This window comes from Rhinatrema bivittatum, chromosome 3 (assembly GCF_901001135.1).
Source record: "Rhinatrema bivittatum chromosome 3, aRhiBiv1.1, whole genome shotgun sequence".
Lineage (NCBI taxonomy): Eukaryota > Metazoa > Chordata > Amphibia > Gymnophiona > Rhinatrematidae > Rhinatrema > Rhinatrema bivittatum.
Window position 1 is genome coordinate 485,593,174 of NC_042617.1, and position 17,125 is coordinate 485,610,298.

At 44.1% G+C, this 17,125-nt stretch overlaps 1 protein-coding gene across 1 annotated transcript in view; it reads left to right on the forward strand.

Annotated features, from left to right (window-relative positions):
* Positions 1-17,125, forward strand: part of LOC115088099 (adhesion G-protein coupled receptor F1-like) — a 206,144-nt gene that overhangs the window by 159,266 nt on the left and 29,753 nt on the right. Inside the window, exon 11 of the mRNA XM_029596054.1 lies at positions 13,846-15,219. Coding sequence (XP_029451914.1) covers positions 13,846-15,219 — 1,374 coding nt within the window. The remainder of the gene's footprint in view (positions 1-13,845; positions 15,220-17,125) is intronic.

A 17,125-nucleotide genomic window follows, 5' to 3' on the forward strand; every position in this document is an offset into this window, starting at 1 on the left:
CACTCTGGTCCATGTACCTTGAGTGCTGGAATGAGCACATCAACTTTCGTTGAACACATTGGTGCTCACCATTAATTGGTATGGTGAAGGCAGTAATAGAGATCTGATCTCCAGTTCATCTGGGTTTGTCCACCAATGGAAGGATGACTTTATTTCTTCAGCAATGAAGAAAGATGTCTAGAGGGGTTGTTAGTTGATCCTGAAGGGAGAGACGGTTACAATCCCACTAGAAGTAAAGGCTCCACCGAAGAAGTCTCATATTGAGATATATGAGGGGCACTACATGAACTGCTGCAGCCATGTGACCCAGCACCACCAAGATTGAGCAGGCTGGTGCTCACAAGTGCTGTGACAAGTTGTTGGCTAAGTTCTGTATTTGGAGAGCCCTGTCAGCTGGCAGAAATGCCCTTTCTTCTACTGAGTCTATCCATGCTCTGATGAACTGGATTCACTGAACTGGAATAAGATTGGACTTGAAGGTAATAGATAAGGAACCCAGGGAGCATAATAGGTCAATCATCTGTCCTTGTCATCAAGAACTACTTCTTGGGACAAGGCATTTACTAGCCAGTCACCCAGATACAGGAAAACTCAAATGCTGCCTCTACCACCATGCATTTCATTAAGACCCTTGGGGCTGGCGAGAACTTACTGATAGTGAGACTTGTCTACCACAAAGCAGAGGTACTTCCAGTGAGTTGGATGGATTGTGATGTACGTATAAGGGTCTTTCAGATCCAGGATATACATTCAGTCTCCTGCTGGATGAAGGTGAGAATAGTGTGGAAAGCGTTCATCTTGACCTTCTCCCACAGAATGCATTTGTTCAGTTTTTATAAATCTAGGATTTGTTTCAGGCCTCCTAATTTCTCGGGTACTGTACATGGACATATCAGAAGTAGAACCCCTGGTTGTATACCTGCAGGGGGGCTGGTTCTATTGTTTGCTGGCAAAGTATTGACTCCACTTCTATCCGTATCTGAGAGGTGTGAGATGGATCTGGATTGAAGAATGGATGCTGAGAGTAGCATTGGGTATGGGCAAAATGCAAATGGTAACCACAGTCCACAATCTTGATGACCTAGCAGTCCTTGGTGATGTTCTTCCATCCGGTAAGGAAAAACTGGATCCTGTCTCCTACTAGGGGCTTTGGAATTGTCAAAAACAAGGGCCTGGGTTTGGTTGGGCCGGTTGTAGTTGTTTCAATTGCCACCATTCTCTTTGGTATCCCCTTGCCAGAAGTTGTTGAGGAGGCAGTATGGGTGGCAACTTGAATTTTTGAAAAGGCTGGAAAAGTGATGCTGATAGAAGGAGTGCTTATAGGAAAAGAAGTGTCATGTGGGAGTCGCCATCTGATTCGTTGTTCCTGACAGGGATTAAACACCACCTTGTTGAGCTTTAATCTGCGCAACCATGTCTCTGACCTAGGCCTCACAGAGATTGTAGCTAATACAGAGAACTTTGGCAAGCTTTTCATGGACATCTTACCTGAGGCTGCTAACCCAAAGCCAGGTGTTGTGGCGGGCTGTGATGGCAGTAGCTGAGGCACAAGCTGAAGTGCAAAAGGATTCATATATCGTGTTGCATTGATGGTAGACTCTTGGCCCGAGGTGGAGTTGATGCTACCCACAGGGCAAGCCCCATGGGTCCCCACCATCGGGAGGTGGAGCAGACCAGGAGACAGAGGCTGACTGGAGCTACGCCAATACCAGCCCCGCAGGTTAAGCCCTTGGGTGCCGGGGCTGGCTGGAATTAGGCGGACCTCCGTCAGATGACTCCCAGTGGATGTTGTAGCAGGTAGCCAGGAACCAGCAGCGGTATCGGAGGGACCGAGGCAGGTCTGGATGAGGCAGGGATCCAGAGACCCAGGCAGCAAGGACGGGCCAGAAATGAGAATAAGTGACGCCTGGGCAGCAGGAGGCTGAAGCCTGACTAGGCCAAGTCCAGTGGGATACTTGGGGTGAGGTCAGGAACAGGCTGGAGTCTGGGCAGGTGGCAAAGATAGGCAAGGTACAGCAGAGCAAGGGTCAAGGCCAGGAATCAGTCCAGGATGTAGTCCAAGGAAGCAAGGGTCAAAGCCAGTAATCAGTCCTGAGTATAGTTCCAACGAAGCGAGGGTCAAAGCCAGTAATCAGTCCTAAGCGTAGTTCCAACGAAGTGAGGGTCAAAGCCAGTAATCAGTCCTGAGCGTGGTCCAATGAAGCAAGGATCAAAGCCAGAAGTCAATCCAAGGTAAGGCTTGGTAGGGACCAGGAATGGAGTCAGGAACGGGGACCAGGAATGAAGTCAGGAACAGGATGAACAATGAGCACACGACTAGCGTGGAGACCTGTGGCCAAGGCAAGGAACAAGTAGCGGGCCCTGCCTTACATAGCAGGGCCCGATGATATCTGTTGCGTTCGTGCCTATTCTCGCCCTCGCTCCACCCTCTCTACCTTTGTGGTGACTCCCTTTGGCTCAGAAGGACAGATGCAGGCACGGCATCTCCCTGCCTCTTCGTCCCGGAATCCTCGGGATGGCTTGTCGCTACGGATCTGCCATGTTCCTGATGACGTAAGGGCACGTGCGCGCACTCCAGACTTTGTACCAGCAAAGGCTCGAATCTCGGGGGCGTCCCCCCATAGTGATGTCATCTGCTTCCAACTTAAAAGGTCTTTGTTTGCTAACTACAAAGGAGTTAGCAAGGAACTCCAACGGGACTTGCTTTGGCAGTCCACGCTACTTGCAACTACGTTCCGAGTCAGCAAGTGGAAATCTTTCTCCACTGCTCGGCCTTTTCAAACTTACCAGGAGTACCCGCTCCTCGGGGGCTCCGCTCACTCTCTTCTTGATTTCAGATTGCTGGACGGGATTCGGTATTCGGTACTCGCTCCTCGAGGGCCTACGTTCCTGAAGACTCAGAAGACTCCTATTGCCTGGAGGCGATCACAGACATGAACACAGTGGGGTAGATTTTAAAAAATAGCGCGATCGCATACTTTTGTTCGTGCACCAGGCGCAAACAAAAGTACGCTGGATTTTATAAGATACGTGCGTAGCCGTATCTTATAAAATCCGGGATCGGCGCATGCAAGGCTGCCGATTTTGGGCAGCCTGTGCGCGCCGAGCCACGCAGCCTGCCTCCATTCTCTCCGAGGCCGCTCCGAAATCGAAGCGGCCTCGGAGGGAACTTTTTTTTTGCCTCCCCTCCCCTTCCCCTCCCTTCCCCTGCCTAACCCACCCCCCCACCTTTATTTCACGATTTATGCCTGTCTAAAGCAGACGTAAATCGACGCGCGCCAGTGGACTGCTGGCCATCATCCGACCCGGGGGCTGATCCAGAGGCCTCGACCACGCCCCCGGGCCCGCACCATGCTCCCGGGCCCGCCCCCAAACACAGCGTCATTTGGCGACGCCCCCGACACGCCCCTTTCAGGAAGCCCCGGGACTTATGCGCGTCCCGGGGCTCTGCACGCGCCGGCGGCCTATGCAAAATAGGCGCGCGAGGGCCCTGCGCGCGTAAATCCGGCCGGATTTACGTGCGCAGGGCATTTAAAATCCGCCGGAGTGAGTCTTATTACAGATAGGAACTGGTACTCACTCCACGAGGGCCATTGTTCCTAATCTCTAAGACTCCCTTCAGTCAAGATGTTATCGCAGGTACGGAGATCGTGACTTACCAGTACAGATTGCAGATAGGAACCGGTACTCGCTCCATGAGGGCCCATGTTCCTAAATCGCTCCTAGCCTCTCTTCTATTCCAGAAGCCATCCCATACACAGTTATTGTGAGTTCTATTTCAGACTGCCTATAGGAACCAGTACTCACCTGCGGCTCCTGTTCCTGAATACTGAAGACTCTCTGTTGCATAAGAAGAAATTACAGATATCAACTATTGTGAGTGTATCATCTACCACTGGTTATGTCCAGCATACCCTGTCTACTCACTACCTATAGTCTCTCCTTACAGCTCAGCAACTCAGAGATTGTAGTTCCAGTATCAGAAGGACTTCAGCCCTGCCGGGCACATCAACTCACTACTGCCACATCTGGTGGTTCTACTTCTAGTCTAATAAAGAACTATCTGTGTTTGTCTCAATACTCCAGCCTAGCCGGTGGTCCCTCTCAGGATCTCCACTTGAGGGCACTGTCATCTGCCATCGGCCCAGGGATTCACTATTTCTACTAAGTGTTACTCCTTATACTATAGAGCGGTATTATCATCTGCCACTCTGTGGGAGCCAACCCATATCAGACCATTACTCCTCTTTCTGCGGAAGCTGATCCATATCAGATAGCTATCTCCCCTTGGAGATCATACAGGTTGCTGGCTCATCTTCTACAGGAACAAAGCATAACAGTAGATACTCCTTCCCTCTGGGGAAGCAGAGCACTAAGAGATTGCTATACTCCTCCTCCTACAGGAGACAAGCCTATCAGATTGCTAACTCCCTAGCAAGATCAGTAACAGATTGCTAACTCCGCCTCCCTGGCGGGGTGATCCTTAACAGATTGCTAACTCCGCCCCCCTTGGCAGGGTGATCCTGAACAGATTGCTAACTCCTCCTTCAACGGGAGTATCCAGCAGCCAGATTCATAACAATATCATCATCCGGGGCCGTGGGTGAGATTCCCACCGCGGCCCCCTTAAAGGTAGAAGAGGCGTGCTCGTGCATGCCTAGGAGGAAGCAGGATGCTGGATGGCGGTGTCTCTCCACGGCACACGTGGGAAGACCCACCGGGAACTGGAGGAGACCGCAGAGGAACAGGGAGAGCCCGAGGAGGCAGCGGGGGTGCAGGCAGTTGGCCACCGCAGCCAGAGAGGGTCTGGGAGCCGGGCGCTGGAGGTGAGTAGGCCCGGTCATGGGCCTTCCGCGGCCGAGATACGCAACATATTGAATATATAAGATAATGTTGACATTCCTCTATATCCTGAAGAACCTAGTGGTAAAGCTCATATTTCCTATCCATTTTGAGAATTAGAGACTTCAGCTTCTCCATGCAGTCATGCAGGTATTGAACCATATAAAGTTAGTGGGCTGCAATTCAAGTACTGCGCATTGAGCTGTGGAACACTTTTTCCTCGTTGTCCATCAATCACGGTTCCTTTCTAGTGGAATATTGGAAAAAAGATAGGTCTTCTTGGTCCATTTCAAGACTGATTTGACTACCACCAATGGACTGATAGGGGAGTTGAATTACTCCAAATCTTGGGGACTGTTGAACTCTGTACCTGAGGTCAAGTTTCTAGGTGGCCAATAAACATAAGGGATTCCCCCACATCTTTATATGCAGATCCCTCAAGATTGTATGGATGGGGATTGCTGCAGGCTCAGCCAGGATCTTCAGAAATGTGAAGATCCCGAAGAGTTCAGCTCTGGGTTCAGCATCTTGCCAAACATGAACTCCTAATGCCTTACCCATCTTTATCAGAAACTTGGCATAGTTGAGACCCTCAGGAGAGAGGGAATTCTCTGGGGGGGGGGGGGGGGGGAGGGGGCAGCGAGGGTTGGCCTAAATCCCACTGGACCCTTCTCCAGACTAGTAGGGATGGACACTGACCCAAGACTCCAAAGATGAAGATGGAGATCTGTTCTCCAGTCTTGGTGGGAAAACCGTCCAGGTTATGGCGGCCTGGATCTCCTAATGTACAGTACTGATTCAGCTGAAAGTGTCCAGAGTAGGTACCCCCTGCTTGTAGAAGGGCTGGAGTTTCAGGAGGGACTCCTTTGAGGGCTTCAGCTTGGCTAGAATTAGCTGCAGAGTGCCTTTCTTGAAAGAGTCCATCAAGGAGGAAATGAAACTCTTCACCAGTTCTGTAATTTGGTCCCCAGATTTCTGTGTCTGCTGGGCCAGCAATGATGGAGAAACAGTTTATTCTGAAACTAGTGTAACCTCTGGGCTGATTTATCCCATACAGTGGATCCAGAGGCCATATGTCAAACATAGTTTTTCATTTACATCTCCCTGAAGCATTTTAAGATATGAGTGGTCAGAATTCCCTTAGCGGGGGTGGGGTGGGATGGGGGGTAGATAACTTAAATACTTGCAAATACTTAAGTCCCAGTTCAAAGTTATCATATACAGCAGTAATGATAACAGCACTGATGAATGTTAAAGTCACTAGATAGCAAAAAGCACACTGTAAGCTAACCTGGTTTCCAACATTACTTTTACTGATGGTGTGAAATAACGAAAATAATCTTTATAGCTGTTTGGTTCACTTACGGATGTTACAAGAGAACATCTTAATAAATTTGTGACTTAGAGTTTCATTAAACTTTAAGATGATAAAGCAAAATATTTCAGTATTTAAGCCATTGTTTCTCCCATCCCATTGACATAGGGCACGTTTGTTGCTTCCCCCCAAATGCAGGTGAAATGTTACAAATGAAATCCATTTTCTCAAAGTCTCTTATCACCTACCTTTCTATGCTCTCTTTTCATATTCCTTAGTCTCCTCATAGTACCCGAAAGGCACCAGTTATTCTGCTTATCTCCAGTAGATTTTCTGGGCCCTGTTGGGGTCCTTTCCAACTCCTTTCTCCCCTCTATCTTTCTGCTTCTGTAGGTGGCCCTAAGTCATTCCTCTCCACAGATCCCAATGATCTCAGATTCTTCTTTGTTAAAGGGAACCTCTCCTATAGTTGTTAAAACAGAAATAATAGAAAGTAGTTAATAGGTACTCAGAATTCAAATAAAATCAGAATAAAAAATATAAAAAGGATAGGGAGGGCGGAAAGAAACTCCCATATTCAAAATAAGAGGCTCTATGGAGGCATTAAAACAAACAACAGAAAAATCAGGGGAAAACCATAACACGCTACCCCTGTGAGGGAAACAGAAAATCCACAATATAAGATGATGGTCAGAGTATTTATATCAAAGGAACACAAAATGTACACTCTCTCAAATGAGGAACTATCTCCCCACATTGTTATTATGTTTTCTCCTCACACAAATGGTATATTCTGTATGGTTCTTGCTAGGGATCCAACAAGATCAATACACTAGAACTGGTTCATCCTCCAGGAAGTTGGTTGGACCGTTAGATGACTGAGGGGTTAAAGGGACTCTTAGGGAAGATAAGATCATTGCAGAAAGACTAAATTAATTCTTTTCTTCTATGTTTACTAATGAGAATGTTGGGGAGCTACCAATTCTAGAGTAGGTTTTCAAGGGTGATGATACAGATGAATTGAATCAAATCATTGTGAACCTGGCAGATGTAGTAAGCCAGATTGACAAACTAAAGAGTAACAAATCACTCTTGGACCGGATGGTATGCATCCTAGGGTTCTGAAGGAGCTAAATAATGAAATTTCAGATTTATTAGTTAAAATTTGTAACCTATCATTAAAATCATCCATTGTACCTGAAGACTGGAGGGTGGCCAATATAACACCAATATTTAAAAAGGGTTCCAGGGGCAATCCGGGAAACAATAGACCAGTGAGCCTGACTTCAGTGCCAGGAACAATAGTGGAAACTATTCTAAAGATGAAAATCACAGAGCATATAGAAAGACATGGTTTAATGGAATACAGTCAGCATGGATTTACCCAAGGCAAGTCTTACCTCACAAATGTGCTCCATTTTTTTTGAAGGAGTTAATAAACATGTGGATAAAGGTGAGCCAGTAGATGTGGTGTATTTGGATTTTCAGAAGGCATTGACAAAGTCCCTCATGTGATGCTTCCAAGGAAACTAAGAAGTCATGGGATAGGAAGCAATGTCCTTTCATGGATTACAAACTGGATGAAAGACAGGAAACAGAGAGAAGGATTAAATGGTCAACTTTCTCAGTGGAAAAGGGTAAACAGTAGAGTGCCTCAGGGATCTGTACTTTGATTGATGCTTTTCAATATATTTATAAATGATCTGGAAAGGAATATGATGAGTGAGGTAATCAAATTTGTAGATGATACAAAATAATTCAGAGTAGTTAAATCACAAGTGGATTGTGATAAATTGTAGGAGGACTTTGCGAGACTGGAAGATTGGTCATCCAAATGGCAGATTAAATTTAATGTGGACAAGTGCAAGGTGTTGCATATAGAGAAAAATAATCCATGCTGTAGTTACACAATGTTTATTTATTTTATTTATAGCTTTTCTATACCGACTTTCGTTTGCACATCACATTGGTTTACAATGAAACAAATGGAAAACAAGGATACAATAGAAGTTACATCTCAATATTTGAAAAACATCTCAAAAAACAGGGCAGTGGGTTACAGGAATTAGAATAAAGCATTAAGATAAGCAGAGAGAGAAACAGCTGAGGAGGTTTTAACATATTTTGATATATAATAGTAAAACTAATAGTGAGGAGTAAAAACTTTATACAAAGACCATTGTAAAGGTGTTCATGCTGCCGGGCTTGATTGTCAGTGATGGGGGGTCTTATGGAAATGCCTGTTTAAACAGCCAGGTTTTCAATTTTTTTTTTTTTTTAAGTTTAGTTAGTTTAGTTCTAGTCTTAATTCTTGGGGCATTGAGTTCCAGATGGAAGGACCTGCAAGTAATAATGCACATTCACAGATGGAGTTCAGGTGTGTTAGTTTGGGTAAGGGTGTTAGTAAGGTTCCGTTGTTTGTGGATCTGGTGGTTCTATGAGGGGTTTGGAAGTGAAGGGAGGCATTAAGCCAGTGTATGCTTTGATTATGTAGAGTCTTGTGTATTAATGTTAGACTTTTAAAGAGTATTCTGAAGTGGATCGGGAGCCAGTGTAAGTCTTTTAGGATAGGAGTGATATGTTCATTTCTTCAGGTGTTTGTAAGTACTCTCGCGGTGGAATTTTGTAACAGTTGAAGGGGTTTGAGCATTGACGCTGGGAGTCCTAAAAGTATGGCATTGCAGTAGTCCACTTTAGAAATAATTATTGCCTGAAGGACAGTTCTAAAGTCATTGTGATGGAGGGGCCTCAGTTTTTTTAGTACGTGAAGTTTATAATAGCATTCCTTTATAATTGAGCTTATGAATTCTTTTAAATTTAATTCGCTGTCTAGGATTGCACCTAGGTCTCTTACATCCTGAGTGATTGGGTGTTTGGATTGAATGGAGTTGATTTCAGATAATATTTTGTGATTTAGTTTGTGACATATTATTAGGAGTTCGGTTTTGGAGGTATTCAGGGCTAGATTCATAATAGCAGTGAGGTAGGTTCCCCAAAGTTGGATTGATTTAGATATGGATTCAGTGATGGGGATTAGAATTTGTACGTCATCTGCATAGATGAAGTGTGTGAGTCCTAGGTCAGATAGAAGTTTGCATATGGGCAACATATATATGTTGAAGAGCATTGATGATAGTGAGGAACCTTGGGTTATGCCTTGGGATAGTTTAATGGGTTCCGATTCACTGTTGCCTATTTTAACCTTGTAATATCTATTTCCTAGATATGATTCGAACCATTGAAGTGCACTGCCTGTTAAGCCAATTTCGATTAGTCTGGTTATTAGGATCTTGTGACTGATGGTGTCAAATGCAGCTGATATATCCAGCATTGCTAGAATGTAGGATTGGCCATTATCTATTCCTCTGAGAACTGTGTCGGTGAGGGAGATTAATAGTGTTTCTGTGCTAAATAAATTGCAAAATCAAAATTGAGATGATTGTAGAATGTTGTGTTTTTCTAAGTGTTCGGTTAATTGGTGGCTTACTACTTTTTCAAGGAGTTTAGCTAAGAAAGGGAGAGTGGAAATAGGTCTGAAGTTAGCTAGATCTGAGGGGTTTAAGTTGGGTATTTTTAGTATAGGTTTGACTATGGCCTCTTTTATTGCAATTGGGACAGTTCCCTGTGTTAGTGAAGTGTTAATGATATCAGATAAGGGTTTGGCTAGTATGTTTGATACGGATTTTAAGGATTTTATCAGGATTGCATCTGCTGGGTATGCAGCAGGATTTACTTATTTATTTATTTTTTATGATTGTTTCAATTTCTGAGGGGGGAAGTATTCTCGAGGGTATCCAAGATAATTTCTGGGTTTTTAGACAGACAATTTTATTTGTGTTGGTCAAGGGAAAATTCGGCATTAGTTTTGTGATTTTATCATTGAAGAAGTGTGCAAGATTGTTACATTTGGCTTTGGAGTCTTTATCAGATATTGCTGGGGGAGATATCTTTGTGAGGTTGGTTACATAGGAAAAGAGGGCTTTGCGCTGAATTGGAAATTGTGTATTTTCTTTGAGGAATAGTCCCGTTTGGTTTGAAGGATTGTGGTTCTATAATAGTGTAGTGTGGTACTGTAGGTGGTCAGGAGGCTGATGGTGCGGTTGCTTCGCCATTTTTTTTCTGCATTTCTTAGGGTGCGTTTTAGTTTCTTAAGCTCAGGAGAGAACCATGTGTTTTTGTTTTTATGAGAAGGGTTTAATTCTTTGGTCATTAAAGGGCAGTATTTGTTGGCTATGTTGTTTGTAATGGTGTTCCATGTTGCAAGGGCAGATTCTGAGCTGGTTAGATCTATATTGTTCAGTGCGTCTGGAAGTGATTCAATCAGGTCATCTGCCTTACTTGCTTTTCTAAATTGTATTGTGGTTAAGTGATTCGGTGGTGAATTGTTTATTTTCTTTATGGAAAGGAAGTCTTTTATCAGCGAGTGATCGGACCATGGGATGGGTGTACATGAGAGAGGTGCCGAATATTAGGTTCCATATTAGGAGCTACCAACCAGGAAAAAGATGTAATTGTCAGCTCAGTGTGTTACAGCAGTTACAAAAGCAAACAGAATGTTAGGAATTATTAGGAAGGGAATGGTGAATAAAACATAATTTGTGATAATGCCTCTGTATCGCTCCATGGTGAGACTGCACCTTGAGTACTGTGTACAGTTCTGGTCGCTGCATCTCAAAAAAGATATAGTTGCGATGGAGAAGGTACAGAGAAGGGCAACCAAAATGATAAAGGGAATGGAACAGCTCCCCTATGAGGAAAGGCTAAAGAGGTTAGGGCTGTTCAGCTTGGAGAAGAGACGGCTGAGGGGGGGATATGATAGAGGTCTTTAAAATCATAAGAGGTCTAGAATGGGTAAATGCGAATCGGTTATTTACTCTTTCGGATAATAGAAGGACTAGGGGGCATAGCAAGTAGCACATTTAAAACTAATTGTGGAAAATTCTTTTTCACTCAACGCACAATTAAACTCTGTAATTTGTTGCCAGAGGATTTGGTTAGTGCAATTAGTGTAGCTGGGTTTAAAAAAGGTTTGGATTAAGTTCATGGAGGAAACGTTCATTAACCCCTATTAATCAAGTTGTCAAGGGTAGATTTTAATAGCTGCGTGCGTGCGTCCATGTGCGAGAGCATCCCGGGGCATGCACATGGATTTGCTACTTTTATAACATGCGCGTCATGTGCACGCGGCCCGTACAAGGTGGAGAGGATTTTTGCATACCTCGCACAGCTACGCATGTTGCCCTTCCCCAGTTCCCTTCCAGTCTGCTCCAATTAAGGAGTGGACTGGGAGGGAACTTCCCTACCCCTACCCTACCCTCACCTCCCTTCCCCTCCCCTCTGCTTCCCAACCTCTAAATCTAAATTTATTTTTTTGTTACCTTTTTTGCACAACTTACTTCAGCTCCCGAGCTGAAGTAGGTTGTGTGCACCAGCAGCCAGCTGGTGCGCAAGGCTCTGGAACAGCAAACAATGGTGATGTCCTGGCCCGCCCCTTTCCCTGACTCTCCCTGCCCAAAACACGCCCTCCCATCCGCCCCTTCCAAGAGGCCTGGCACTTGAGCACGTACCAGCCTTTACACGCGTGGCCGAGCCTCTTGGAAGATTTGTCTGGCGCGCTTAAGGCCCAGCCACATCCGTAAAGTCCAGAATTTACTCGCACCAGGCATTTAAAATCTTCCCATTAGAGAATAGCCACTGCTATTACTGGCATGAGAGGCATGGGATCTGCTTAGTGCTTGGGTACTTGCCAGGTACTTGTAGCCTAGATTGGCCACTGTTGGAAACAGGATGCTGGGCTTAATGGCCCTTGGTCTGACCCAGTATGGCAATTTCATATGCTCTTATAAAGGTGGCTCCATCAGTGCTTTCATGGGGTTCAAAGTTATTATAGAGCAGACAGGATCCGAAGTGTCCAGTCTGGCATCAGATCTGGGAATCAGAAAGTGAGAGGGAGACATTGTCATCTGGAAGGCACTTCCCTGCCAGATAGAATATCACATGAAAAGATACAGACTTTCATTCATCCTTTTGTACAGATTGTTCCTGAATTCCTTAGCTCTAGTGAGATGTATCATGATCCATGCCCTCTTGGAGTCCATATGAAACTAAACTTTGAAAAGCACTTTCAATATTTGCATACTCACTTACAGAAGTAGAGTAGGCAAGGTTGTGCTAAAGAGCTTTGCAAAGTGGGAAAAATACTTTATACGCTATAAATAAATTTGCTTTGACTTCCTGGTCATGTATTTACAATTCACATTCTATCAGTTCATGCCCTGCTTATAGTTTATTTTAAAAAAATAGGAGCTGCGAGGAACCAAAAATGATTCTTTTTAGAAAACCTGACAGATCTGACTTGGAAGTCATAGAGTGGGAACATAAACAAGCACCAACTTTTTCACAAAATTAGTTTTGGCAGAATACAGGTGCTTTAGATTTTTCAAAATGAATAAGAGACAAGAGTAAATAATTCATCTTATCTTAAAATATTGAACTTCCAGAGAACTACAGGTACAAATTATAAGGTGAATTTTAATAGCCCGGTGCAGTCCAAAACCGGGAGATATGAGCACAAGTTGGTCTTGTGCACATCAACTGAATTTTAAAAGCTGCCCAGATAAATGTGTATCTTCCGCTGCGCGCACATCTTAAAAGTTTACAAAAGGGGATGGGGTATGGGTGTGGTCTGGGCAGGACATGGGAATTTCAGGGCATGTTCCAGAGATGTGCGCAAAAATACTTCTGTGCCTCAGCGCATTCCGAGGTCCCCTGTCGCGTAACTTAGCTTCTTCTATGAATGACGTGGAAATAATAAAATAAAAGGATCGATATATTTCTCAGGGGTTTTTAAAAGGGGCTGGGATAACTGGGGGCAGTGTAGGCTATCAAACCAGGGGGGTTAGAGAACCTAGCTTTTAACTGGGTGAACTGGTGGATGAACTGGTAAACTGGAAATGGTGTCACCAGGCACCCTTTTAAAAATCCTCCGACATACCGTGGTAGAAGCGGGATTTGTGCGCACATGAGCGCGCCCACTTAAAATTAGGTGTACGTGCACGCGGCCAAGCTATTTTATAACATGCGCACATATTTGTGCATATGTTATAAAATGGTCGCATATCTTGATGTGGGCCTCACACATCGGTTTCAAAGTTACCATCATAGATTCAAAGTCACTGTCACAGATTCAAAGTCACACCAGTTTTCAAAGGGAAAGTATGTGCGGACTTTGCCTTGAAAATGATTCCACCAAAACTGGCTGTCACATTTGCATCTGCTTATTTGGGAGCATAAATGTAGGCCTCTCCCTGCCCACTGCTCACTGAGGGCAAACGTAAGCGCATACAGGTCCTATGAACAATACATACTTCTACCTGCATGTCAGGCGGGCAGCTTTGAAAGAGCCCATCTTATACGGGTAAAGCACTATTATATGCATGGAAATGGCTTTGAAAACTTCCCTCGATATAATGTATTAGACACAGTATCTAAATAAAATGTAAAAAAAATCTATTGAATAGCTTTAAACATCAAATTTTTTGTGAACTCCTTGGGTTGATGGAGAAAGTTGGTATATCAAGTGGTCTAAATAAACTAAGCTAAACTAAAACTATATACACATAGATATAAATTTAAAAAAAAAATTCTGTCAGGCTAATATATATGGTCTTTATTTTTGTTTTTTTTAGGATTTTATCCAGACAGTAAGTTACATTCTTGATTTTGAAACACTGGCAAACTGGACATTGCTGCTTAAGGATGAAAGAGATGCTGGCTCACGGTTATTACATTCAGTGGAGAATTTCAGTCAGCAGCTAGATCCAGATCAGCTCCCTCTCAGTATATCACACAACTTTATCGACTGGCAAGGTGTGAAAGTGTCTGAAAGGGACAGTGGAATGGACTATAATGTCACATTTAATAGGATGGGATTTAATATCACTGGAAGTGTGCTACTTCCCAAAGAACAAATCATGAAGTTGCCCACAAACACCCCTATTGTTAGCATTGCTTATTCAACTCTTGGACAGCTGTTGCCAAATAACTCTGATGGAAATGCTTTGGTGAATGGGCTGGTAATGTCAACAATTATCAAGGACAGAGCCCAGATAACGGATGTTTCACTGACTTTTGAGAAAATAAATGGAAGTCTGAGAGAGCCTCAGTGTGTTTTCTGGGACTATGATGGCACATACTGGACAGATACTGGCTGTCATCCAGAAAATGAAACAAATAAAGTTGTTGTATGTAGATGCACTCATCTGACTTCATTCTCAATCTTGATGTCCCCCACAACACCCTCAGATAAAACTTTGACTTCCATTACCTATATAGGCATTGGTATCTCTATGGCTAGTTTAGTTCTGTGCCTTGTTATTGAGGCTGTAGTCTGGCGACATGTGACAAAACATAAAATAGCTTTTATGCGCCATGTTTGTATAGTAAACATAGCCATATCCCTTCTGATTGCTGACATTTGGTTCATTATTGCTTCAGCATTAACCCAGTTAACCCAATCACGGTTTAACAGCAATGCCATAGAGAATGCTTGTGTAGCAGCTACGTTTTTTATTCATTTTTTCTACCTCTGCCTGTTTTTTTGGATGCTCATATTGGGTCTTCTGATCCTATATCGGACAATTTTTGTATTCCATGATAACAGCAAGTCAAGTATGTTGTCTATAACATTCTCTCTAGGTTATTTGTGTCCTCTGATCATATCAGTCATCACAATAGCAAGCACTCAGCCACAGATTGGCTATAGAAGAAAGGATGCCTGCTGGCTCAACTGGAATGATAGCAAATCACTTCTTGCTTTCATTATCCCTGCATTTCTTGCTGTTGTTCTTAATATTATCATTGTTCTGGTGGTCATATCCAAGATACGAAGACCTACAATTGGAGAAAGACCAGTTCAAGAAAAAAGTACCATAGTTCAAATTGGAAGAAGTATTGTAATTCTGACACCACTTTTAGGACTTACATGGATCTTTGGACTATTAACCGTGGTTTACACAGCTTTGGCATTCCACATTATATTTGCTGTACTTAATTCATTACAGGTAAGAATGCTTTTGCATATTTATTACACACAGTACCACAGATGAAATTAAGTCTTGAGTTATTTTCTCATTATTACAGGCTTATAAGTTTGCATGAAAATAAAATGTTCACAAATCAAAATACAGCTATAGTTCTCCTAGGACAAAACCAAAAGGGCCTATATGCATTAAAATTGTTGTTAACACAAGTTATAGCCTCAGTTTTAACACCAAAATAAGCAGCAATTTTAATGTCCAATGCATTAAAATGTGCAAAACATTTAGGGGTAGATTTTATAAATGTACGCGCGGGCATACTTTTGTCCGTGCACCAGGCGCGAACAAAAGTATGCTGGATTTTATAAGATGCGCGCATATCTTATAAAATCCAGGGTCGGCGTGCGCAGAGGGGGTGCACATTTGTGCAACCTGTGCGCGCCGAGCCCAGCGCGCGCTGCCTGTTCCCTCCGAGGCCACTCCAAAATCAGAGCGGCCTCGGAGGGAACTTTCCTTCCGCCTCCCCTCACCTTCCCCTCCCTTCCCCTACCTAACCCACCCCCCGGCCCTATCTAAACCCCCCCTACCTTTGTTGGCAGATTTACGCCTGCGGAAAGCAGGCGTAAATCTGCACGCGCCAGCGGGTTACTGGCGCGCCATCACCCGACCCGGGGGCTGGGCCGGAGGCCTCGACCACGCCCCTGGGCTGGCACCACGCCCCCGGGCCCGCCCCCAAAATGCCACGTCACTCGCGGCCCGCCCCTGAAACGCCGCGTCACTCGCGGCACGCCCCCAACATGCCCCTCCATGCAAGCCCCGGGACTTATGCGCATCCCGGGGCTTGCGCGTGCCACCGAGCCTATCCAAAATAGGCTCGGCGCGTGCAGGGGGTGTTTGGGGTAGGATTTCGGGGGGGGGGGGGGGACGCGCGTACCCATTTGAAAATCTACCCCTTAGTACATTGAGTGTTAAAAGCAAGGTTCCTGTGCTAGGTAATGCATCTGTGTTAGTGTGGGTAACTAATGCAGGCTCTGACAGGGCTATGATCACTCACCCTACTCCTCAGAGTGTTAATATCAAAGAGCTCCAAAGCCCTGATTCTACTCCTGACATTCAGAATAAAATGCCTTCAGTAACCCTGATGCGACATCCCACTGCCTTGACATCCAGAATAAAGTGCCTTGAGTAACCCAAATCCCATCTCTCACCCTAACACCAAGAATGGAGTGTCCATGGCATCCCTGATTCCACATCCCCAGAACAGTAGGGCATTGATTTTCAGGAGATTTATGAGTTTAAAATCAGCTTTCAACTTCATATATCTAACCATTTAAATATTTTCCCAAATGTCCAGCTAAATTCTGTCCACAAAAACTTGCTGTGTGCACAGATTTAGCTGAAAATAAATATGGCCAGGTTGGGATGTGCCTGGAGTAGGCTTTTCAAAAATAGCTAGTTAATGTCACATCTAGCACTAACAGCTAAATTTATGTAGACATCTCAATCTGCACAAATGGCTGTCTTAAACTTAACTGCACAAGTTTTGTGTGGTTAGATGTAAGAATAAATTGTGCCGTACAAAGGGGAAAGCAGATAGTCACTCAGCAGCACGTGGTTCAGAGGGAGGTATCATCGAAGGATACTAATGAAGCATTAGACTTAAGGCATCCCAACAGAGAGGTTCCAATAATAAGAAAAGTATTTCATGTGCCTATAAGTAAAGAATCACCTGAGCTAAAAGATTCCAAATTATCCTTGACAACTGAAAAGCAGAATGTTAATACAAACAAAAAACACACTTTGAAATGTTTGTATGCTAATGCCAGAAGTCTAAGAAGTAAGATGGGAGAGTTAGAATGTATAGCAGTGACTGATGACATAGACTTAATTGGCATCTCAGATACATGATGGAAGGTGGATAACCAATGGG